Source organism: Taudactylus pleione, unplaced genomic scaffold, assembly GCF_031769625.1.
Source record: "Taudactylus pleione unplaced genomic scaffold, aTauple2 ptg000828l, whole genome shotgun sequence".
NCBI classification, from domain to species: Eukaryota; Metazoa; Chordata; class Amphibia; order Anura; family Myobatrachidae; genus Taudactylus; species Taudactylus pleione.
The window spans coordinates 579,156-605,268 of record NW_028285230.1 but is presented as its reverse complement, the minus strand read 5'-3'; the positions used below and the strand labels follow the sequence as shown (position 1 = coordinate 605,268).

Genomic DNA, 26,113 nt, shown 5'->3' with positions numbered 1-26,113 from the left:
CTTTCCGGGGGGCTCCCGGCCGTATCTAGAGGGTAGGAAAGTATATTCCCTACCACATGTACACACCCATACACACTGGGTTTAATTTTTTTGTCAAAAGCCAATTAACTACCAGTATCTTTTTGAATTATGGGAGGAAACCGGAGCCCTGGTTGGATCAATTCCATGACCTCAGGCCTGTTCACTGTATCCAGTAGTTTATATTTAAATAAAAGTAACTAAACGGATTAATTTATTTTTTGTTTTTCCTTTTGCAATGATTCCTTAATGGAAATCTGTGATGTTACCATAAAAAGATGGCTACTGACGGCCAGCAACAGTGTGGGAATTATATTAATTGTCAAATATTGTGGTCGGCACATCCCCAAAAATATACTTTCCACCAAAAAGTGACTATGTTAGAGACTTAATTCTATTTTATACACTCTCCCTGTGTCTGAAGCAATGATAGGACCTGTTTTTCTTTTTTACAAAGTTAATGGTGCCTGGTGCATTCTAATCCCCAGCGTCACAGACCTGATTCGCTGATCAAGTTCATGAGGTTGTGCCTGCTACCATTGCCGGCATCCTATGATATTTTCCGACGTTTTCAGCTTGGCCACACCCCCATGATGTCATACCAACCCCAGAGATGTACACAAGCCCCTTTCCACTAGGCTAAATCCCAATGCCCCCACATGGCAGTAAGATTGACAGGAGACCAGGCAAGAGAAAAACGAAAAGGCAAACAACGGAACTGTACTGAATGGTGAGCTTTGCAAACAGACTTGCTAGCACGATCATCGAAACTCGGTGATGTCCTAGAATAAGAGTTTTTATACATGTATCCCGTAACACTAATATTAGACACAATAAAATAAAAACATAATTTTAGTTTCCCTTTAAAATGCTGCGAGAGGATGGGGCCTTATAACTAGAAGCTCCCGCCCTGCCCCCATAAGAATTCAGGTGGTTCTCTCCTCTGGGCACTACCCAGATTATTTGCACCTGCGTCACACAGGGCCATGCTGCAAGTTAGTGCGAACGATGGTGATGTATAAGGATGTACTGGTCGGTATTACAGCTCGGAGCGCTAAAAATAGGCGCCTCAGACCTTGCACATTCGTCCACCTGGATGTGCGCAAGTTTGTAGCGGCATTCGCATAAAGTCGCAGACCGGCGACCGCCAATAGACGCTGCTGCATGCGCTTTTCCCTGCCACTCAGAATCAGCTGATCAGTTTGCTGAACCAATATGCAAGAGCTGCCCAGAAGGCACTAGGAAGCGTTGTCTTGTGCTAAAGTGATGGAACTGCTTCCTATTGCATTTATAGATTCACCTAAATATTGCTTCAGCCTACAAATGGTCTGTGTCCATATTCTCCAATGGCGATTCTTTAAAAAAAAAAAAAAGTTTATATTGAAAGAAGTTCGCTGAAAGCACCTGGATACAAGATAATGACCTTTTAGGGGCATTCCGGTGCCAAGAAACTAACAAACAGATCTTTTTCTTTTTTTTTTTTCTTTGTCCAGGATTTTGGGAAGTGTCCCCGGCTAAGGCTGTTCACTCAGGAGTACATTCTGGCTTTGAATGAACTGAATGCCGGCATGGAAGTGGTGAAGAAATTTATACACAGGTCAGTAGCTGGTCATGAGTATCGGATTCTTCTCCTGTGATAACATTATCCCATGACTGCAGAAATGCTAATCATCGGTACAAAATCCCATTCTTTGTTAAAAATCCATTATTATCATTAGCATTTTAGATAGTCGGTTATATTTAGCACTGATTTGCTGGTTCCATGGATATTGCTTGCTCTCTCTGTGAAATGCTTTCTCTGTCCCTCTAACCCGAAGTCCACTCTCCCCATTCTTGGTAAGTTTTTTATTAACTGTATAACTGGGCAAGTTGCCTTAATCAATATGAATGTTAAAGCATTGTTTTCTCTTGGCGATAAACAATGGCTCCAGGTGACTGTGTGTACCGAGAGCAAAAAGAATGAAAGGAAAAACAAATTGGATGAATGAACTTTGTTCCACATAGAGATATGTTTGATTCCAAAATCTTTCCTCAGTTTGACAGATGCCACAAATAAAAGGCGTAATAAACATGGGGGGAGATGTGTCCAGTTATCCAAAGAGATGACAAGTGCAGTGTGATACCTAACAGCTTCTACGTTACTCTTTACATGGTTTGATACTCCTCCCCAATAGTAGCAGATGATGCTGCTGCTACCAGGATCTGAGTTGGGGGTCCCTTCCCCCCTGACAAAACGTTGGTGTATATGGGGTTTAGTTTACACCCTTGGGCAGTACTTGATGGTTATACCAAGTGCAGCCAATGTACCCACAAATGTCTGATCACACCCATCGTTACAGTGTCCTGTTAGAGGACCCTGCTCCTTCCAATATATAACCCTTAGTTTATGGCTTTCTTATTGCCTCCATTCCTCTTCTGACCTCATGATGTTGTCCTGTCCTCAATAACATCGTGAGCGTAGTCTAACGGGGGTACAGAAGTGAGCAGAAGGCGAACAGTGATGCTCAAATGCACACATTGGGCCAAATGTAATATCCCGCAGTTTGCGAGAAGAAGGGGCGATTCCGATGAGATAGTCACTTTATTTAAAGCGGCAATTAGTTTCAAGTCAAAACCAGGTTGTGGTATATCGGTAACTTTATACTTATAACGCTTGTCTACAAATAATAAATGATTTAGCTGTAATTTATGACTAACTCTTGATTGAGGGCTGCACATGCCGGCTGTAGCCGTCTTCTCACTGAGGGCGCGTCTCCTGATTTATGATGATTCTTCACTCTCAGATATCTTTTTAAGACTATGGGGGAGATGTACCAAGCTTTGGAGAGTGATACAGTGGAGAAGTTGCCCTAAGCAACCAATCAGCTTCTAACTGTCATCTCAAAGACTGTGCTAGATAAATGATAGTTAGAAGCTGATAGGGCATCTTCTCCACTTTATCACTCTCCAAGTCTTGAGACATCTCCCCCCACATCTTTGTTATGCATCTTATTACTGTATATGTGTCTAGTGAAAATAACAATGTTACTGTCATTTAATTTATTTATGTTTTTGTTTTAGGGATAAATGTATATATCTATTCTAAAGTATATTGTGAACCCCATCTCCAACTTTTTTTTTCCCAGCATGCACGGCCCCACCGCAAATTGTCCACACCCCAGGGTTTTGCCAAACCTGGTCGCTGTCTGTCTGGCTGCCATTTATTCTTGCTATGAAGAATTTATCAACAGGTAAGTGTCTGTAACAAACAGATGGCACTCCTGGCGTTCTAGATATAACTGAATTTACCATACAGTTGTTATGAGGCACAGTCCAAGGACAGCAGTTCACATAGAACCGCGGACATGTGGCTTTATATTTTTACCCTTGTTGTGGCTGGTGTATATAAAAGGCCTAGATTGGGACAGCTAGCGAAGTCAGAGGGAATATTTTTGGTAGCAAAGTCATATCACAGACAGTTGTTACTTCAGCGAGTGTTACTCAGATACTCTCATCTGACGTCCATTGTTGAAGCTTCCAGCACCTAGTATTAGTATTAATATTACGATAAGAAATCAAAAACAACATGACAAATCTCTGATTGGTCAAGTGGGGAATTTATAAGTTAGACGTCAGGCCATTGGCTGCTTGCACTGCACATTTTCCGACCAGTTACGATAGGCTGATTCTGCTCGCACCTCCACAGGCTGCAAGTGCAACTGGCCATCTAAGACGTCACTAGCTTCCACAGCTGATTGAGGCCTGCTTCAGATGCCGATCTTTACGTAGTTTGAGCGACTGTTTGCCGTTGCGCTTGGTTAAAAACCACACTGCACTGCGCTTGCACAGTGATTATTTTGCACTCGCACAGAGGATTCATTTGCAATGAAAGTAACAGGTAGTCACTGTTTGGGGGAGGTAACGGGGGGGGGGTAGTTAGAACAACGCAGGTGGTGTCAGACCATTTAAGCACATTATTTTGGACGTGCATACATTAGCCACTGCGTTGTTGCTGGCAGCAGGAGAGCCCTCTGCATGTCTGGAGATCCCGCTGTGTCTGCGGAAGCTTAGACTTACTCAGAGGGCTGATGGACCTACGTTCCATGTTTCTGGCTATGGGCATGATCTGAGGATGTGAGATGCTTTCAGTGGGCATCACTTAGCCCTGTACGGCGAGTGGGCATTAACTTATTTTCACAATTGCGTTCCGTGGGAAATTGCAGCTACAATGGCACCAGCGTGTGGCTCTGAATCGTGCCCAGAATGCCACCTATAGTATGGATTGTCCGACACCTCTTTGTCTGCTCTCTCTCTTATATTTGTCCCTTTTCCGGACCTGGTCATGTGCTAACAGCATCATAACTTACTCCGCATTGATTTCAAATATGTTACTTGTGTAGTCTGCCCCCATCAACCTATTGTATTGGGAGAGAAATCTCGTGCATCAATAATATTCAATGTAGAGATAAAGAGGAACAGGAATAATTCTGACTCTTATGGGCAGTGAGCTTGGCAATTCTTTATGTTTGCTTTGGACAAAACTAAAAGTCAGATGTATTAAAGTTCTTTTAAGTGTAACGGTGATGTGTTGGAACAGGAAATGTAGCGGCTGTAACACTGTCTAATAAACGTTTTTCTTTTTATTTAAGCCGGGACAATTCCCCAAGTCTAAAGGAAATCCGTAACGGCTGCCAGCAGCAGTGCGATCGTAAACCCAATATCCCCTTACGCCTCCTCCACACCAACCCCGACCTCGTTTCCCAAGAGGTGTCGTCTGCAGAATCTCGGCACAAGCCCGTCATTGTCACGTCAAATGAGATCCACGTGGAAGTGGCGCGCAACAACACGGTGAACCAGAAGCTAAAGGCAAACACTGGCAATGACAGCGAACCCAACCTGATCGACTGCCTGTTAATCAGCCCGGTTTGCAGCACCATGAGCATCGAGCTGAGCCCGCAGGCCGAGCGGGTGCTGGGGTGCTACGTGGAGATACTGAAGATGCTGTAAGTAGACTGGCAAATAGTATTTACTGTTTCCGGTATCTATCTTAGCACATAACTAAAACGTATTGGCGGCATTCCTATGCACATTGCTTTAGCCTATACTTTGGCTCTATCCCTATGAATAAAATGTATCTTCTATATAATTCAATTATGTTATCTATGTAGACATGAAAAGTCAGTGACAGCATGACATTACTGACATGGGAGTACTTGCTTTATACAGATCTGTACTGTTTCCCAAACAAATAATTGTCCATGTGCATTTAATATGGTGTCACTGTTGATCAATTGACAAGATGGCCGTGCTGTGGGTTTTCCGAGTAATGGAACTCACAAAGTGGTGGCCCAAGGGATTTAAAAACAACGGGCAGGTGAGCAGCATAATGAGATGGCATGACGGATTTACCCGAGAAAGCAGGAATGGGCAATACGCAGCACCCCAGATGCTGATGAACTACATATCTCAGCATGTCCTGCTACAGATTTAGCATGCCCTGATTGCAAGCCTGTGGCAGGACATGCCGGGATGTAAAGTCCCATGGTAGCTGGAGGGGCGCTTATTACCCACCCCTGCGGTAGAGATATGTCTGACTACACATTATCCGAAGTCTGTTACAACCGGTATATCCAGTGTCACCTGCCATGGAAGCGGCTGTGCAATACCATCCAACTAATATTCTAATGCAGCAGGGGGGGGTCTGCAGGAAAAAGACTCCTCCTGTCAGCATCTGCCAGCCAAGTGATTTGTCCCAAGATGCAGCATCAGATCACCATTGTGACCATTAGTCACGATGACTGCAGTAGTCGCGAATCTGAGTAATCTGAACAGGGGCATTGGAGCAACAAGATTAGAGTGCAGACTCATTGCGGGCCCCCTCCTCTCTCCGGAGGTCCCGCGGCGCAGTAGATTCTGGCTTAGCGCCAGAATGTGTTGCATATGCGCGGGTCTCTGGGAAAATGTTTTCTCGGGGACAGCAGTAATGCACATGCACGAGCCACTGGGAAAATGTCCGCCGCCATTCATTTTTCCCAGTGATTTCTGCTGCTCTGCAGCGCCGGCTCGGTCACTACGGACGGGTAAGTGTAAGACTATGGGCGCAAGGTGTGCGGGGTGGGCCTCCCTGGACCTAGGGGCCCGTGTGCACTGCATACCCTGCTCATCCGGGGTCAGGAAGTCTAATTGGCCGACGCAGACCCTGGCCCCAGTACTCCCAGAGATCGGGGGTGATGCCTCCAAACGGCCGCAGCACATGAATCATGCTGCAGCTTGGGGGGCACATGCATAGACCCACAACAATCGGACATGTAAGCAAACCATCGAGTCTGGGTACATCTCTGTATCAGGCCCTTACACTGTAGTGTTGATTCTTTGTAAAATACAATGGACTTCTATGGGTACACTTTTTACAAACCTAGTTCCCTATGCTGTAGGGAAGTAATGCTAATGTACTCGACAAGCAAGGACAAAGTACAAAGTGCTTACGCATGTAACTAATCTTGTTGTTCCAATGCTTGCATGTACGAGCCCAAAGACAGAAGTATTGGTCACGATACCGCTCTGACATCCTTCCTCGTTTTATAGCAATGACCGTACCCTGCGTCTGACCTGCTCTGCACTCCCCACACTGTCATACTCATTAAAAACCTGTGTATTGTACATGCAGATTGTATGTTGGAATGACAATTTTTGGTGGCATCACTTGTCTGCCTGCAGTAAGTGCCGCTGATTCTCCACTGTACAAAATCAACAAACTAGATTCATAATTAAAAGAGTAACCCATCCAATCAAGTTTTTAGCAGTTCCTAAGTTTCAGAGGTGAGAGGGTCCCACATTATTCATATATCAGTAGCAGCTCATTTATCAGTGGTTTTCTTTTCGTGAGTGCCATGTTGTACTATGTCAGTTGCAGTTATATGTTTACGATTTCCTTATACATTGTCCAAAAAACACAGCAGCCTGTTAGCTACAACCTATGTGGTTTTATGTGACTCCCCTGGTAGCCAGGGGTACACGGGCAAGTGTCGGCCAAGTATAGTAGGGGTGTGGTCACACAGATGTGTCTCATGCAGATCACAGCAAGGACACGTATGTGCATGTCAGGAGGTGTGTATTCTTGCGAGTGCCAGGCACGCACTAATCAAGAGGATCAGCAGCTGCTTCTGATTGGCTGTAGAGATCAAAAGAAATTCTGCTGCATATATTCTGATACATTTATGTATAAATTTAAGCTGGTTCATTGGCAACGCAATAGTTAAATCCACATTGAGGGAAAACCCTAATGGCTGCAAGATTATAGAAACAAGTGGTATTTGACCTTCTTCTCCAGCCAGGTAAAAGGATTAGCTCACTGGCTTTCTTATAACACAAAAGCATTTCACTCTGTGGATTCCAGGAAGAGAGAAGTGAGAGAGAATAAAATGGAGAAACTTGCCTTGTCCCCGCTGTAATGAAGATGTACTGACCGTTTCATACAAATAGATCTTGGCTCAGTTCTGGAAATTCTCGTTCTATGGGTCATACGCTCCAGAAAAGCCATTTGTCTGAGCACAAGAAGGGGAAAAAATAATCTTTACCCAGTCTGCCCTGTCCTGATTTAGCTCTCATTTCAGTTTCATTCCCAGCCTTTGGTTATGCAGATGACAGGAAAAGACCTGAGACTGCCCTATTGTCAACTCCTGTTTGAACCCTGGTCTCATAATAAACCCTGGGACAATCGGCCTTCATATTGGTCCAAAAAGGAAATTGAAGCACGAGGCTTTTACCACATGTGGGCCGCTAAGCAGTTACGCCCCTGGCTGACGAGGGATCTGGCTGTAATTCTACCAGTCCCATCCACGAAGTTTCAGAATTGTTTGAAACCCCGATCTGCTGTTGCAAATACCAATTTTTTTCCAGAGCACAATAATTTGCAATTCAACCATAATGAATAATTGTAGTTATAGAGGGTGTTGCTAACTAGTGCTAATGTTACTTTGGCAGTATCCTATTGCATACAGCATATGTTTGGCCGCTTGAAATCAGCCTTATTAACATGGATGGTTTAAATGACCACCTGCAAATACGATGCTTCTTCTACCAATGAGATTGGAGTTCTGAGAAATCCGTGTTTACTCTGCAGCTGTTAAGGCCCCCATACACAGTGCGATTTTTTTTTACACGATTTGGCCGTTTTCAGTCGATTGGAACGACCAATCGTGTAAAAAGTGCCGTGTGTGGGGATGATCACGATACCGATGTGCGCCCCACGCCGTCGTACATCGTCGTCACTGATCAATTGAACCTATTGCTTTTACGATTTGGTACACATCGTTTCGTGTGTGTGCATGATGAACGATACGATGGACGATACGTTGTCACTTTTCCTCCCGTTATTTAAATCCAGCATCGTGAGGTTGTTTGCTACAACCGATATATCGTTTACTATCTGCAGCCGTTTACGACCCATCTATATAGTTTGGTCGTTTGTACAAACGTTCCGTGTGTGCACACAATATTGTTTGACCGGGAGAGTTCAGGAATTCAAGGGAAATCGCAAACGAGATTGGATCGTTTGAAAATCCCACCGTGTATGGGGTCCTTAACAGTCCATGCTTTATCAGCATAGAGCAGTGATTCCCAACCCCGGTCCTCGAGGCACACTAACAGTCCTGGTTTTAGTGATATCCATGATTGTGCACAGATGGTTAAATTAAAATAACAGAGATACTAATTAAGTCACTTGTGCTCTAGTATGGCTATCCCTAAAACCTGGAGTGTTAGTGTGCCTTGAGGACCGTGGTTGGGAACCCCTGGCATAGAGAGTAGTGGAGAGACAAAATTGGCATCAAAGATAGTGTTTCACCCTTATTGGGCTCATCAGTGCAAACTGTTGTCAAGAGATTGCAGCTTGTGATTGGTCTTCCCCCACCACACCTAGGACCCTATTCAGAGGCGGCCGTACGGTCTACGACCGCACGGCCGCCTCGATGTTTTGCCAGTGCGCATGCGCACGAGGGAGCCGGCTCCCTCGTGCGCATGCGTGAGACCCACTACGACCGACAGCGCTGGTCGTAGCGGGTCTCTTTTCAAAGGGGGCGAGCTGTCGATGTTGATTGACAGCTCGCCCCGTTTGGAAGGCGGGCCGGGGGGGGTGGCAGCCCAAACGGAGGCGTTCCTATGGGAACGCCTGCCGTTTGGGGGAGGCCCCACTGACATCAGCCTGAAGCTCTCTGGGGGTTACGACAAGTGAGACCCTACCCTCATCGTAAGCCCCGATGGTCGCGATGGTCTCTGACCATCGCGACCATCACCCGAGCGGTCGTTAGAGCTGTGGGTGTTAACCCACAGCCTAACGAACGCAACAGAGGCGGGCGGTCAGGATGCAAGTGGCCGCCCAGTTTCTGAGCGACCGCTTGCATCCTCCGACCGCCTCTGAATGAGGCCCCTAATCCCACTGCTGCCATTTAATGTTGATTAACCAAAATAATTTGGCGTTTGGGTCTCCAGCTACTGGAAGGCACCACCTAAGGTTAATTATTCTCAATGAGGTTCTGCAGCTTTAAGATAAGCTATGTAACAACCAGGTTAACTTCTGCCCTGATATAAGGACTTTTGCCTGAGTAATGCTTTAAAGATTTCTGTAGTGCTACATAAATAGATGTTCAGTCATGGCCATTATAGATCATTCATATGTGCACATTTCCCTTAAATACAATGACGTTTCTGAGAAACCTAGTCTAGAAAGGTTCAGAAAGGAAATTGCGTAAGTCTATGGGATTTTGGTTTAAAACTGTCAGAACTTTCATCAAAACAAGGAAATGGGGTCAGGTTTGCTGGGGGTCATATTTTATTAATGTGAAAGCCGCACGGACACAAGTACAGTTTTGTTTTATATAGCTGTTATCAGGAGCCGTGTATCTTCCATTTTACAACATAAGTAAAATATAAACTGTTGTCACAAGTGTCTGCCAGTTTTTACATTGTCCCAAACACAGAGGTTTATTTCTTGAATAGAAACTTAATTCTGAACTTCTTCATTTGTCAACATCATATAGACACCTAGAATTTGACTAACGCTCGTTTTCCCTAGTACCCTCAGACACTATCAGACAATTTGTTAAGGTTACTTTGCATCTATCTCAAGAATTCAGCTTTGCCCACCCTATTAGGGGTATATTAACTAAAGTGCGGGTTTTTAGAAGTGTACATGTTGCCTGTATCAACAAATCACATTGTACATAACATTTATCTAGCACCTTCTAGAAGATAATAGCTAGAATCTGATTGGTTGCTATGGGCAACATCTCTACTTCTAAAAACTAGCACTTTAGTAAATATACCCTTTAGCCTCTGCCATGTCTGTTGGGAGGCTGTGCCCAAACAACCCCCAAACTTTCAATGAATGAATTTTCCTCAAATTTCCCTAAACATCCTACCTTCTTGTAATATTTCTCATGGATTCATGATGGCTTCCAGCTCTAGCTTGTTATCCTTGCTATATGATATAGTTAAAACTAAAAATAAGTCAAAATGATGAAATACATCGACGGGACAAGATGTGTTTCTGAGAACAGGAATACAAACTGGACACTACATAGTGTATGCAACCACCAGTAACAGTGCTAGGGGCTGTGGAGACACTGAAATAATAGCTGTAAATACTACAAGTTGGTGTGAGGAATAAAAGCAGCTCATGTCAGATGCATGGGAAGGGAAGAAGGCAGCACTTTAACATTCAGACACAAACCTTTTATAGTTCTCATTTTGTGGGATGTAAATTTAGGTGCACATTTTTTAAGGTGCAGAATTTGCAGCTGAACAGACCACGTTGCAATGCATAGACATACGGTTATTTACAATGCATAGATATACTGGTCAGCTGTTAGGTGTTGCAATGCATAGACATACTGGTCAGCTGTTAGGCATTGCAATGCATAGACATACTGGTCAGATGTTAGGCATTGCAATGCATAGACATACTGGTCAGCTGTTAGGCGTTGCAATGTATAGACATACTGGTCAGATGTTAGGCATTGCAATGCATAGACATACTGGTCAGCTGTTAGGCGTTGCAATGTATAGACATACTGGTCAGATGTTAGGCATTGCAATGCATAGACATACTGGTCAGCTGTTAGGCATTGCAATGCATAGACATACTGGTCAGCTGTTAGGTGTTGCAATGCATAGACATACTGGTCAGCTGTTAGGCGTTGCAATGTATAGACATACTGGTCAGATGTTAGGCATTGCAATGCATAGACATACTGGTGAGCTGTTAGGCGTTGCAATGTATAGACATACTGGTCAGATGTTAGGCATTGCAATGCATAAACATACTGGTCAGCTGTTAGGTGTTGCAATGCATAGACATACTGGCAAGTTGTTATTTTACAATGCATAGATATACTGGTCAGCTGTTAGGCATTGCAATGCATAGACATACTGGTCAGCTGTTAGGTGTTGCAATGCATAGGCATACTGGTCAGCTGTTAGGCGTTGCAATGCATAGACATATTGGTCCGATGTTAGGCGTTGCAATGCATAGACATACTGGTCAGCTGTTAGGTGTTGCAATGCATAGACATACTGGCAAGTTGTTATTTTACAATGCATAGATATACTGGTCAGCTGTTAGGCGTTGCAATGCATAGATATACTGGTCAGCTGTTAGGCATTGCAATGAATAGACATACTGGTCAGCTGTTAGGTGTTGCAATGCATAGGCATACTGGTCAGCTGTTAGGCATTGCAATGCATAGATATACTGGTCAACTGTTAGGTGTTGCAATGCATAGGCATACTGGTCAGCTGTTAGGCGTTGCAATGCATAGATATACTGGTCAGCTGTTAGGTGTTGCAATGCATAGGCATACTGATCAGCTGTTAGGCGTTGCAATGCATAGACATACTGGTCAGATGTTAGGCGTTGCAATGCATAGACATACTGGTCAGCTGTTAGGTGTTGCAATGCATAGACATACTGGCAAGTTGTTATTTTACAATGCATAGATATACTGGTCAGCTGTTAGGCGTTGCAATGCATAGATATACTGGTCAGCTGTTAGGCATTGCAATGAATAGACATACTGGTCAGCTGTTAGGTGTTGCAATGCATAGGCATACTGGTCAGCTGTTAGGTGTTGCAATGCATAGATATACTGGTCAGCTGTTATTTTCCACATTATAGAGTTGGGCTAGACCGCATACCACTCACAGTTCCATAAGGTTGTGCAATTAACATTATTTCTTCTGCAACACCATTTTTTTTCACGTGTAAATGTTGCTCCCAGTGGCCCGGATTGTCTCCTAACTCTTATTTGCCCCCTTTATTGCTAATACTTTCAAACTTAGTGGGCCCATTGTTGAACTTAGTATTATATTAACGGGAACCAGTCCCCTAGCATCTATTCATATCATTTATTTCTCTTTCTGTTTAAAATAAAGTAACACTAAACACGTACAGCAATGTGTTACGTGATTACTCTTAGAGTTGTGTTTTCACATATATTTGGAAAAAGTATTACCAAAAAGTATTGGCAAAGAGTCCTCTCTGTCTGCCTGTTCTCATGACTTTGTAACGTCAACAAGCTGAAATCCTCCAGTGTGATTGGGATTACAGTGTCAGTGTTCCCAGAGGGCATAAACTTGTCATGTTAATGAAAAATACCTAAATGTTGTAAAGGTCTAAGTAAAACACATATCAAAGGTGATTTTCCTTCAACAGGGTTCGGAAAATATCTCAGAGCTAAAAGTTCACTTTCTGGCTCTTGGCAGGACACCAGGAACAGGGAGTTATGCCAGGCAACTCTGTTCCAATGTTTGACATTTTCTCTAATTCAGTAGCATCCAAGTGACAGGAAGAGGGCAGCACAGGTTTTCCTGTAACCGTGCCTATGGATGTATGTCTGAGGCATAATAGACACACGGATGGCTAATATGTAGTTTGGGGAACATTGCTCCTCCCATTGGAGTGGATCCTACGTGTAATAGAACCTATTTCAGTCATTTCCATCTTTTCAGAATTACAGTTTTTGAACCCTATAGGTCAGAATGTGATTTACTTCAATGTACTTTAATGTCGACGTGAGAATGTCGACACTGATGAAATGTCCACATGATTAGAATGTCGATAAAACGTCCCTAGTGATCTAGTGGCGACTTACCTAGTACAGGGGTGTCCTGCAGCTCCAGCTGTGTCTTCCTAGGCCAGCGGTGACGTCCTGATGAGTTGAGATGGATCCTGCGCGATGTCCTGCAGTGAGTGTCCCTAACCCCCTCCTAGTGCGTAACCGTAACCTTCCCTCCTGTAGCCTAACCCCAACCCTACCCCTAGTGTATAACCCTAACCCTTCCCTCTTGCAGCCCGATATATCCAACTGCACCAACGCTCTAAAAATTCCCTCCCCCTAATGACCTCCACTTCTATTCCTCTCTTCACGCAACTTCCTTTGCTAAAATGTATTATTGGAAGCCTAACGTTGGCATCTGATGGGTTTGATTGACAGGTGTCTGTCAATGTAGCGGAGGCATCACATGACTGAGTGTGATAAAAGTGTGTAGTGTACAGTCCATTTACATGGCCATTTGTAATTGTTGATTGGGTGGGTGTGGCTTGTGTAGTAAGAACATACCGAACAAATAAGCAGGATAAAACGCTTATCAATCTATTTCATTGAAGATGTTTACAGTAGGAAAGAAAACAGACCTATTCTCAGCGCGAACAGCTGCTTTCCATTCACTGAGGCCGACTGTAAATACTAGTCTCGGGTTTTATTGCAGAGTAGTAGCGGAAAGCACTTTATTAGGTACAGTATCATTGCCAGGTGCTTTCTTTATCTTTGCTGTGGTTAGAGGCTGTGACAGTCAGTTACAGGAATAAAACAACAACAGATACTGTATCGCTTTCCCTCCGGTTTCTTTATTGCAGGCTGTGTGGTTAGCCAGGGAATGGTCTTGTTCTTGCTCCTTTTTTTTTTTGTATACTATACAGTTAGTACTTCTATCATTATATTGCATTTAAATGCTGACCAGTAATCAGAAGGCGGCCCAACTGTGTACCAAATGCCTCTGGTTACTATTGACTACATTTTCAATGGGCCAACCTTCTTCCAATGTGCTAGGAACAACCCATATGGCTGTGATAGCTATCATATACTATATCATATACTATTAGTGTTCATTCTAGCACCCTGCAACCAATGTAGTTCCCTTTTCCTGCCAGTGGTGTCACACTCAGTTCTGGTGCTTCTAGCACACACTAGTCTGTATCTTAGCAGTTGTTGCATCAGCTGAGTGTGCTAGAAGGACCAGAACAGAGTGACACCCCAGGCAGAAAAGAGGAACTGCACGGGTTGTGACAGGTGCAGGCTGCAAGAACACTGTACTATCATGTATCTACAGATATGAGTAATGCTGGGCATACACTACCAGATAAAATGTCTGTCAGACCGACAGACATTTTATCTCGCCGGCTGCCAGCCGCGGAAGTCGCCGGCATACACTGTGAGAGAAATCTCACAGTGTATAGCCCGACATCTGCGCTCCGCCCCCGGGGGCGGAGATATTTCCCTGTTCCTTCCGTAGGAAGGAACACAGGAAATGTCTGTCTGTCGGTTGCGCTGGGCATACACTGCCCGATGCGGCCGACAGTTTACCCGCTAAATATCGCATCGGACGGGCATGCTGGACAATCCAGCATGCCCGACCGAGCAATATTTAACCCTCGGTCGCCCCCCCACACGCTACAATTATCGCGGCGATCCGCCGATATCGGGCGGATCGTCCCGATAATTGTAGCGTGTATGGCCAGCTTTAGACAAGAGCACAGTATATGGAAGGATTAAATGTAAATATATTCTATCTTTAAACATAAATATTGTTTTCTGTTTCACTCATAGGGGGTGGCTGTATCAAACCTGACAGATGGAGAAGTTGCTAATAGTAACCAATCAGCTCCTAGATTTAATTTTATAGCATGCACTTGATAAATAATAGGTAGAAGCTGATTGGTTGCTATGAACAACTTCTCCTTCTTGTCTTCTTAAGAAGATTTGATACATCTCCCCAATACTATATACATTTAAATACAAAGCTATAGATTAAGTTTCTCTTATGTCCAGTTAAAAATATATAGCCCATTGCTTTTTCTTGTACTAAAACCGTTTTCTTGCTTACATGGTTAACGGCAGGAAAGGAGCAGGGTTGTTGGTTTCATGTATTTAATATTGTAAGCTATTTTGTATTGTATATGTGCCAACCAGTGAAGTGATCACTACACATACTCTGAGGAGATACAGTTGCCGGGATGTGCGTTATTTCAATGGAGCCATAGGTAGGTAGAATTAGGACACTCTCAATGGGAGAGGTATAGGGAGAGACTGATCATTATTTGTACACACTAACCCTTGTTGCTTTACTGAAACCTCACTAATATGTGGATGTAGCATGACGCCCATGTAGCCCACCATGCTGGATAACTGAGCCACCCCAATTGACATGCATTTAGATGGATACCTGGGGAAATCTCTTCCATGCATCTACCAGGTCACTTGAGAGCCATTACGTTGACAAGAGACCTAGATTGGTGTTGTCATCGTGCCCTCTTGCTTTCAGAAGTTCTGGCCAAAATGCTAACTCCTATCCTGTGGTCCTGTATGTCTGCCTATAGGGCTGGAGGGCCGGGCAGTCCGCTAAGTTTAAGATGGCACTGCCTTCCTGTAGATGCATATACATTACATGTTCACCCCTGCAGGTAGTATATTTGAGACATGCTACAGAAATAGTAGATAATGCCTTCAACTATTGTTTCTGTTCCTTAACAGCCGATGGAGCAGGTCAACAGGAGCTTAGATCAAACTTATAAGTGAGGCCTCTCACCTGGGTCACACCCTTAGACATACGTATGCTGGCTGCGTAATTATTACCTGAAACTGTTACATCGGCCTAAATCTGTTCAGCTCAGTAAGGCTAAAAATAAATTTTAAAAAATAGTGAATCTAGGCAAAACGTATCCACCACTAACAGACGCCCATGTGCTTTCATGAGAATGGGGATGACCATGAAATATATAGGTATAATCAGGTTTTTTTATTGGCTTTAATAATTAATATTCAACTACATAATACATAAACATTCCAACCAATTTTCTATGGTGTTTTCTCAAGTGATGAATTGATAGCACACATTTATTTTGCAGAATGACTCACATTTGTGTTTGCCTTGCAGGTCAGATTATGACGACTGGAGACCAGCCCTGGCAAGTTTACTGCAACCCATCCCTTTTCCTAAAGAGTAAGTACAGCATTGTGTACATGAGTTATAACTCATGATCATAAGAGATACAGGGGGAAGTGTATCAAACCTTGGCGAGATGATAAAGTACCAAGCAATCAGCTTCTAACTGCCATTTTTCAAACACAGCCTGTAACATGGCAGTTAGGAGCTGATAGGTTGGTACTTTGAGGTCTATTTACTAAGCCTGTGATGGAGATAAAGTGGACAGAGATGAAGTACCATCCAATCGGCTCCTGTCACTTTTCAAACACAGCCTGTGACATGGTAATCAGGAGCTGATTGACTGGTACTTTATATCCATTCACTTTATCTCTATCCAAGGCTTAGTAAATAGACTCCTATATATCTCTCTCTCCCTTACCCCCCCCCCCTCTCTCTCTCTCTCTCTCATTTCTGAGTTTATTCTCCCAGTTATTACTCTATATTTTAAGGTTTTGAGCTGGCTATACACCAACATGCTAATTGTCCCACTTTAATTGCATTTTTTTTTGTATAATATTATTTTATTACCATTTTACAAGAGTTTGGTATTTAAAATTAAGTTCCTTCAAATAATTATTGGCACCACAATTACTATACGAGAAGCTGCACTGCTCATTACATCCATATGTATGGTGTAGGTAGCATAACGTTCTAAAACATTTACACTTTAATATTTACATGACCTAAATTAGCATGCGATCAGGAGTCGTGTTCCTAATAAATATTACAAGTCCTACACAAATGTGTTTCACGCTGCGCAAAATGTGACTCCTGAATCCTTACTGCGGACGTCCCAGGCCGTGGTGGTCTGATGTCACTATAGATTTTGTAGACCACGTGTCCATGTTTTGCTGGCAGTGAATCTGTTTTGTTACCTTTGGAGCAGCTGTGATCCTTTAGGAACAGACTAATGAGCGTTTGTGTTCAAAAATGTACACACCATAGAGAATAGAAATTAACAGTTGTAATTGTCCCATTTATTAACCTACTGTACCCGAGAGGCTCGGTTACTTGGCACGTGGACCAACTCCTGCGCAGCGAGTGCAGGTGTTACATTTCTAGGCAGGAAAAACAGGCTGACGTTATCTGGCCAAATTTGTCTGTTAGGAACACTCGCGGGACCTGCATTATTCCAGTTCATGATGCAAGTTAGTTTACAAAGTGACCATAATTGCTTTGTCACTCTCATTACTGGAGATGTGACCAAGGTTTAATTAAGTCACTTGGGTTCATTGAAAAGAAAACAAAAGTATTCCCTAAATAAAGTTTAAACGCACAAGGTCAGATGCCGGCATCAAAATGCAATAAATGGGCGGCCTTAAGTTTTAAAAACTTTCCGGTCATGTGACATAACTTCTGGAGCCGTCACCTTACCAATCCTAGGGCTGACATACACCAGTATTGGTAAGATAAGATTTGTGTGATGTGTGACTTTTAGACACCATATTTTGTTTTTGCTTTTTAGTCAAGACCTGACGTTAAGACAATAAAACACAGTAGATTGCCAGTCTGACCTCATATTTACCAGTGATTACACAAAATGATTGTAAATGAAAATAATTGAAGGAAAATTGTTACAATTCTATAGATTGAAGCACTTAGGGCCGGGCGCCTGTTTGCGTAGCTTATCCGGCGTGTTTTCGCACAGCGCATACTCTGGAACCAAACGCTCACAAGCGCTGGAGATCCAGAGTCTTATGCATTGTGAACGCATCTCTGCTTGCGACTGAAGGGCGTATTGGGGCGTCACATGAAGTTCAGCGAGGGCATGATGACGCTAGTGCGGGCTATACAGCGTTGGACGTACATACACCTGTTTCCATGGATATCATTGGCAACAATTATAGGCTGGTGCAAGTGTACAGTGAGGATTGTGTGTATTAAACCAAACATAAGGATGGGGCCCAGGCGCACTGCAAGATGCTTATAGCTCTGCATAGGGGCGAATTTCATATTTATTTCCGAGCATGCAGTGTGGGCGCGCATATGCCTAGCGCAGCGTTTGTGAAGATTGCTCCTTGGCACAGAAAATATATTTGCAATTGCATTTTTTTCATTGTAAAATTTTCCCCCATGTACAATTAATGTTCAATAGATCATTTTAATTATTTCTCAATTTGCTGATGTTCGGCGGTTTGTTACCCAAGTGGCATTTTATACAGTTTCAGAATGCATAGTTAAGTCTTGGAATACAAAAAGTTTGTTCAATGGTCCTACAGTATATCAACAGCTTTACTAAACCTATCATTTTCTTTTGTTGTTGCAGAGCTCTTGCCCATGAAACATTTACAAAGTAAGTATGAAAATAATATCTCATCATAGGAATAAAATGCATTTATATTGTATAGGCTGAATTATGCTGCGAGACAAACTCTCTCAAACATCTATTGAAGTTTTAAACAATCTCAAACATGTATCACCTGGTAGGCTGTTGAAGTTACATATAGTATTACAGACATTGTTATCATGTCGACATAGTAGTTTTGTTCTATTTCTGTCCCTAACCTTAACGACAACTAAAACCCTAACAGCAACCCTAAATCTAATCCTGACGGCATCCTTAACCCTAATGGCCAGATGCATCGGGGGAGGGGGGCCTTGCTAGAGGGGGTGCCTCCCGCAGATTACATAGCCCCGTCCACAGCAGCTGGCAACTATGACGAGATACTTCCTTCTAAGTGCGCACGCCCTCCGCCATGTCCCCTACTCCCTGCCGTCCAGTGAGGCCACCTGCACCCCCTGTGCAGCTGCTGGAGCCCCTATATTCTGTTTTTTAGCAATTTTAGGAGAGACCATGGTCATGCCTCTCTGGTTTGGCCACGCCCCTCTGTGTCTGAGCCGCTCATTATGCCCCTACTAATGGCAACCATAACACTAGCGCTAACCCTAACCTAAAGCAGAACATTCTGTCAATGTCGACATTTTGCAGATCTTCGCATTAATGATGTCTACATTTTAACCATGTTGACATCATTAACTTTGAGTTTCTGCTGTCAACACACTGACCGCCGACATCGTGACTGCATAGCACTTCTCATGCAGTAAAATCCAGCTATGATAAAAAACAGTATAAGCAATGAATACATCTTGTGCTATGTTTTCTTTTATACTGCTTAGAGAATAGATAAACTACTTTATCACCAGTGTCCATATCTGATCATTGCACGGCTTCCCAGCTCAACTAACTGTGTGTTTTCTCATTGTGCCCATGCAGGGAGCTGAAATACGTCATTCAGAGATTTGCAGAGGATCCCAGGCAAGAGGTAAGAATGGTCTCCGAGGACCAGGGATGGTGTGAAGAATGGGAATACTTGCAGTGTTAGAGGTTATTATAGTGCAGATATGATGAATATGCCTTGAGTGTTATGGACACAGATAAGCAGTGGGACCTATCAGTGCAGATAAGCGGATTCACAATTACGGTTATCTCTAACCTCTCGCCATCATCTTTATGCTGAGGTTCAAACCGCTTCAACTGATCCTCTTTAAAAATAAACAATAAAAAAATGCTTAAATTAAACTTCAGAACAAAATTGAAAATAAACTGTTTTTCTTAGAAACTGAACATGCAGCATTATTTGTAACCTTTTTTTCGGCTGCTAATTGTCTTTGGGGCTGATTCAGCTGTGCACGTGATTGACAGTATGCTGTCGTTTCTGGTCGGGGAGGGGGCAGCGACGGCGTCCGTTTCCCAAATCAGAGGCGTGTTGCCACCATTAGAGGGGGAGGGAAGAGACCAGGATCTCCGTCGACCGATTGAGATTTCCTGGCCTTTTTTTCCTGAACTGCGATGGCCGGCCTGCGTGATCTCATGGTCACTCAGCCGGCCGAGGATCACGCAGATGATCCAATGCCTCCTCCGTGGACGCAGCTTGGATCATTAATGTGCGCAGGAGGCGTGATGCCTCCTGTTGCATTAACATAATAGCAAGGACGGAGTTGCAAAGCTGCTTTGCAATTCAGTCCTGTGCTGAATCAGGCCCTATCTTACCTGCAGTCTGGGTGCACGAGTTCTGGTTTGTGACAAAACTAAAAATGTCACAAGATTGATAAATCATATGATGTTGACAACGCACCAGTTCCCAGGATTTCCTAGTATTGGCAGTAGCTGCTTGGTCATCTCGCTCCCCCATAAAAATATCTACTTTTAAAAGGATTAAGTAATATAAAGATGAAACTGTGTTTAGTCCCTGTTTCCTGCTATATAAGGGTTAGCAGGCATCACATGACTTAACCATGTTCTGAGAGCATATGCGTTATGTCCTGAGGATGAGGTTAGCTGATAGAGGTGCAATGTTACCACTGTCCTTAAGAAACACTGTCATTTCCCGTAGACTCAACAGTTTCTCATTCAAGAGAAATATAATTGTTCAATTTGAATATAGACTTTTAGGGGTAAATTTACTAAAGTGAGAGTTTTTAGAAGTGAGTTTTAAAAGTGATGTTGCCCATAGCAGCCAATCAGATACTAGCTTTTATCTTCTAGAAGGTGCTAGTTAAATGTTAGGTAGAATCAAAAAACTTTTTTTTTTAATGAAAGTACTTCTTGTCGCACATAAATGAAGGTACACACAATTTTAATATTAAAAATCTCTGTACAGTAGTCAAAGCATTTTTTTACATAGTTCTTTTAAACCATCCTTTCTGTAAATGGGGGTGATTGCTTTTGAGATAGATTCGCATTAGAACCTCAATTAGAGTAGGAGGGTGCGGGGCAAAAAGAGGTAGAAATGAGAGAGGTAGGAATGAAGGTGAGGGGGAATGTTACGATGGCATCTATAGTATTTGCAATCAGTTGACAGATGTCAATAACCTGTATTTATGCTCCAATGGCTTTAAGTCATGTTCATATGACTGTGTGCAATAAAACCCGCCTCCAGGCTGCCATAACGCAGTCATGCTGTCGCCGTGCCACCAAACCCTCCAGGATACTTCCAGTTCTAAGCTCCTCCCACGACTGTTGCCATCATGCAAGTTTCTAAATGTTGTAAACATCCGTACACTCCTGTCTATTCTACCAAAAATATTCACGCACCCTTCATTTGTTTTCTCTACCAAAATTTGTCCGGTAAAAGCAGGTCACCGTCTACAACACATGTTTCAGTCTCACAATTAGCCAAGTGTCTCGTTGTCATTTGATTTTCACCAGTTCTTCCTTCCCTAAAGCACATCTGTGTACATCGATCACATTCTTCTCATATTTACGCGTCTGCGTTCTGACAATGTCTGATACGGGCTTTTGAATAATAGCTGTGGTTCAGCATATCTCTCATATTTCCTAGACGTCACCTCAGTTAGGAATGCTGAAATATTTCCTGTTGCAGAATTTGCCAGTATTGTTACATACTGTAACGCCTCCTGGCAGCTATTGCATCTATTTCTGTTTTTTGGATCAGCCTGTAGTAACAGGTTAGTGGGGAAGCGGCAATGGGCAACTAGAATGGTCTAGACACAGATGTATTAGCAGAGTACAGCGGAGTGTGGCTGGGCAGGTGACCTATTGGCAGAGTGGCCAGGGCAGGACGCTGGGGTCTATAGATGGTATTGATGTAAATACAGTATATGTATATAAGTGCAGACAGTGCATTGGATGTATACTAGACCCTGGGTGTACATGATGTTAAGTGAGTTGCACAGCAGAAGGCGCTGGTGGCGGTTAGTTCACACGTGGTAAAGCTTAGCCAGGTGTTAGGTTTATGTAACCAGGGAGAATAACAAGGTGGCGTAGAGATATGAATAGGTACAATAACGATACTGGAGCAGCATGGAGCGTAAGGGTATTGCTCTGCGTTGTAGTGCATCGGGCGGCAATATGTTATATGCCCCGGTGGTTAGTGTCACCTATGCCCCTTAGTAATAGAGGTGGTGTCTCTAAACGGCTCTCATGGCTGGGAGTCTCAGAGGGCGCATCCAGTCGCCTGGAACGCTGAGGCGGAAAGACGCACCACCAGGGCTTACATGCATCCGCAATACCACATATCGGAGGTCAGGCCTCCTCCTGAGCCTCGCCGGGTCCTAGAGACTGCCGGATCTGCCGTTCTGTGGATATGATCAGAGCACTCCTTCACCCAACAATATGTTCAGGCTCACACTCGTCTTGAGTGTACAATGAGTGAAGTGTAGCATTCTTGTAGCATTCTTGTAGAATTCTCTTATCTCTTCAGCTTTCAGGGGTTACAGATCCTCAAAGCTACTTTACAGTCCTATGTTGGCACAATGGTTTTATTAAGTGATTATGCAGCAGTAAAACAAGTGTGAAATATTGATTGCAATTTGCGTCTTTCTTGTGCCTCTTTGAGAATATATTCATATTTATTTTATTATATTTTTTTGTAAGATTGCGTTGACTTCAGTTCAGATCATTTGTTTCTTTTATTAAAGGAAAAGTAAAGCCACAGCTTGAAATTAAGCTATATAAAAGGCTGCGGTGTATTACTAAGGCTAAAAAACATATATCTAATAACTACTGAGCCTGTATAAATAACTACATATACAGTAAGGTGCATAAATATTGGGACATTGACAGAATTTTCATATATAAATATAATATCAAATATACAAACTGTAGTAACTGAGCAGGCAGAGATTGCCATAGTGGGAGGGATGTGCTGTATCTGAGCAGGCAGAGATTGCCATAGTGGGAGGGATGTGCTGTATCTGAGCAGGCAGAGATTGCCATAGTGGGAGGGATGTGCTGTAGTAACTGAGCAGGCAGAGATTGCCATAGTGGGAGGGATGTGCTTCTGTAACTGAGCAGGCAGAGATTACCATAGTGGGAGGGATGTGCTTCTGTATCTGAGCAGGCAGAGATTGCCATAGTGGGAGGGATGTGCTGTATCTGAGCAGGCAGAGATTGCCATAGTGGGAGGGATGTGCTTCTGTAACTGAGCAGGCAGAGATTGCCATAGTGGGAGGGATGTGCTTCTGTATCTGAGCAGGCAGAGATTGCCATAGTGGGAGGGATGTGCTGTAGTAACTGAGCAGGCAGAGATTGCCATAGTGGGAGGGATGTGCTTCTGTAACTGAGCAGGCAGAGATTGCCATAGTGGGAGGGATGTGCTTCTGTAACTGAGCAGGCACAGATTGCCATAGTGGGAGGGATGTGCTGTAACTGAGCAGGCAGAGATTGCCATAGTGGGAGGGATGTGCTGTAACTGAGCAGGCAGAGATTGCCATAGTGGGAGGGATGTGCTGTATCTGAGCAGGCAGAGATTGCCATAGTGGGAGGGATGTGCTTCTGTATCTGAGCAGGCAGAGATTGCCATAGTGGGAGGGATGTGCTTCTGTATCTGAGCAGGCAGAGATTGCCATAGTGGGAGGGATGTGCTTCTGTATCTGAGCAGGCAGAGATTGCCATAGTGGGAGGGATGTGCTTCTGTATCTGAGCAGGCACAGATTGCCATAGTGGGAGGGATGTGCTTCTGTATCTGAGCAGGCACAGATTGCCATAGTGGGAGGGATGTGCTTCTGTATCTGAGCAGGCACAGATTGCCATAGTGGGAGGGATGTGCTGTAACTGAGCAGGCACAGATTGCCATAGTGGGAGGGATGTGCTTCTGTATCTGAGCAGGCAGAGATTGCCATAGTGGGAGGGATGTGCTTCTGTATCTGAGCAGGCAGAGATTGCCATAGTGGGAGGGATGTGCTGTAGTAACTGAGCAGGCAGAGATTGCCATAGTGGGAGGGATGTGCTGTAGTAACTGAGCAGGCAGAGATTGCCATAGTGGGAGGGATGTGCTGTAGTAACTGAGCAGGCAGAGATTGCCATAGTGGGAGGGATGTGCTTCTGTAACTGAGCAGGCAGAGATTGCCATAGTGGGAGGGATGTGCTTCTGTAACTGAGCAGGCAGAGATTGCCATAGTGGGAGGGATGTGCTTCTGTATCTGAGCAGGCAGAGATTGCCATAGTGGGAGGGATGTGCTGTAACTGAGCAGGCAGAGATTGCCATAGTGGGAGGGATGTGCTTCTGTATCTGAGCAGGCAGAGATTGCCATAGTGGGAGGGATGTGCTTCTGTATCTGAGCAGGCAGAGATTGCCATAGTGGGAGGGATGTGCTTCTGTATCTGAGTAGGCACAGATTGCCATAGTGGGAGGGATGTGCTTCTGTATCTGAGCAGGCACAGATTGCCATAGTGGGAGGGATGTGCTTCTGTATCTGAGCAGGCACAGATTGCCATAGTGGGAGGGATGTGCTGTAACTGAGCAGGCACAGATTGCCATAGTGGGAGGGATGTGCTTCTGTATCTGAGCAGGCAGAGATTGCCATAGTGGGAGGGATGTGCTTCTGTATCTGAGCAGGCAGAGATTGCCATAGTGGGAGGGATGTGCTGTAGTAACTGAGCAGGCAGAGATTGCCATAGTGGGAGGGCTGTGCTGTTGTAACTGAGCAGGCAGAGATTGCCATAGTGGGAGGGATGTGCTTCTGTATCTGAGCAGGCAGAGATTGCCATAGTGGGAGGGATGTGCTGTATCTGAGCAGGCAGAGATTGCCATAGTGGGAGGGATGTGCTGTATCTGAGCAGGCAGAGATTGCCATAGTGGGAGGGATGTGCTGTATCTGAGCAGGCAGAGATTGCCATAGTGGGAGGGATGTGCTGTAGTAACTGAGCAGGCAGAGATTGCCATAGTGGGAGGGATGTGCTTCTGTATCTGAGCAGGCAGAGATTGCCATAGTGGGAGGGATGTGCTTCTGTATCTGAGCAGGCAGAGATTGCCATAGTGGGAGGGATGTGCTGTATCTGAGCAGGCAGAGATTGCCATAGTGGGAGGGATGTGCTGTAACTGAGCAGGCAGAGATTGCCATAGTGGGAGGGATGTGCTTCTGTAACTGAGCAGGCAGAGATTACCATAGTGGGAGGGATGTGCTTCTGTATCTGAGCAGGCAGAGATTGCCATAGTGGGAGGGATGTGCTGTATCTGAGCAGGCAGAGATTGCCATAGTGGGAGGGATGTGCTGTATCTGAGCAGGCAGAGATTGCCATAGTGGGAGGGATGTGCTTCTGTAACTGAGCAGGCAGAGATTGCCATAGTGGGAGGGATGTGCTTCTGTATCTGAGCAGGCAGAGATTGCCATAGTGGGAGGGATGTGCTGTAGTAACTGAGCAGGCAGAGATTGCCATAGTGGGAGGGATGTGCTTCTGTAACTGAGCAGGCAGAGATTGCCATAGTGGGAGGGATGTGCTTCTGTAACTGAGCAGGCACAGATTGCCATAGTGGGAGGGATGTGCTGTAACTGAGCAGGCAGAGATTGCCATAGTGGGAGGGATGTGCTGTAACTGAGCAGGCAGAGATTGCCATAGTGGGAGGGATGTGCTGTATCTGAGCAGGCAGAGATTGCCATAGTGGGAGGGATGTGCTTCTGTATCTGAGCAGGCAGAGATTGCCATAGTGGGAGGGATGTGCTTCTGTATCTGAGCAGGCAGAGATTGCCATAGTGGGAGGGATGTGCTTCTGTATCTGAGCAGGCAGAGATTGCCATAGTGGGAGGGATGTGCTTCTGTATCTGAGCAGGCACAGATTGCCATAGTGGGAGGGATGTGCTTCTGTATCTGAGCAGGCACAGATTGCCATAGTGGGAGGGATGTGCTTCTGTATCTGAGCAGGCACAGATTGCCATAGTGGGAGGGATGTGCTGTAACTGAGCAGGCACAGATTGCCATAGTGGGAGGGATGTGCTTCTGTATCTGAGCAGGCAGAGATTGCCATAGTGGGAGGGATGTGCTTCTGTATCTGAGCAGGCAGAGATTGCCATAGTGGGAGGGATGTGCTGTAGTAACTGAGCAGGCAGAGATTGCCATAGTGGGAGGGATGTGCTGTAGTAACTGAGCAGGCAGAGATTGCCATAGTGGGAGGGA

At 44.4% G+C, this 26,113-nt stretch overlaps 1 protein-coding gene across 4 annotated transcripts in view; it reads left to right on the top strand.

The window, feature by feature from the left end:
• CMIP (c-Maf inducing protein) overlaps positions 1–26,113 on the top strand; it is a 194,140-nt gene that overhangs the window by 123,751 nt on the left and 44,276 nt on the right. For all 4 annotated transcript variants that reach the window (XM_088458364.1, XM_088458365.1, XM_088458366.1 and 1 more), the window contains 6 exons: positions 1,512–1,615; positions 3,144–3,248; positions 4,647–5,000; positions 16,207–16,272; positions 18,524–18,550; positions 19,472–19,520. In XM_088458364.1, coding sequence (XP_088314490.1) covers positions 1,512–1,615; positions 3,144–3,248; positions 4,647–5,000; positions 16,207–16,272; positions 18,524–18,550; positions 19,472–19,520 — 705 coding nt within the window. The remainder of the gene's footprint in view (positions 1–1,511; positions 1,616–3,143; positions 3,249–4,646; positions 5,001–16,206; positions 16,273–18,523; positions 18,551–19,471; positions 19,521–26,113) is intronic.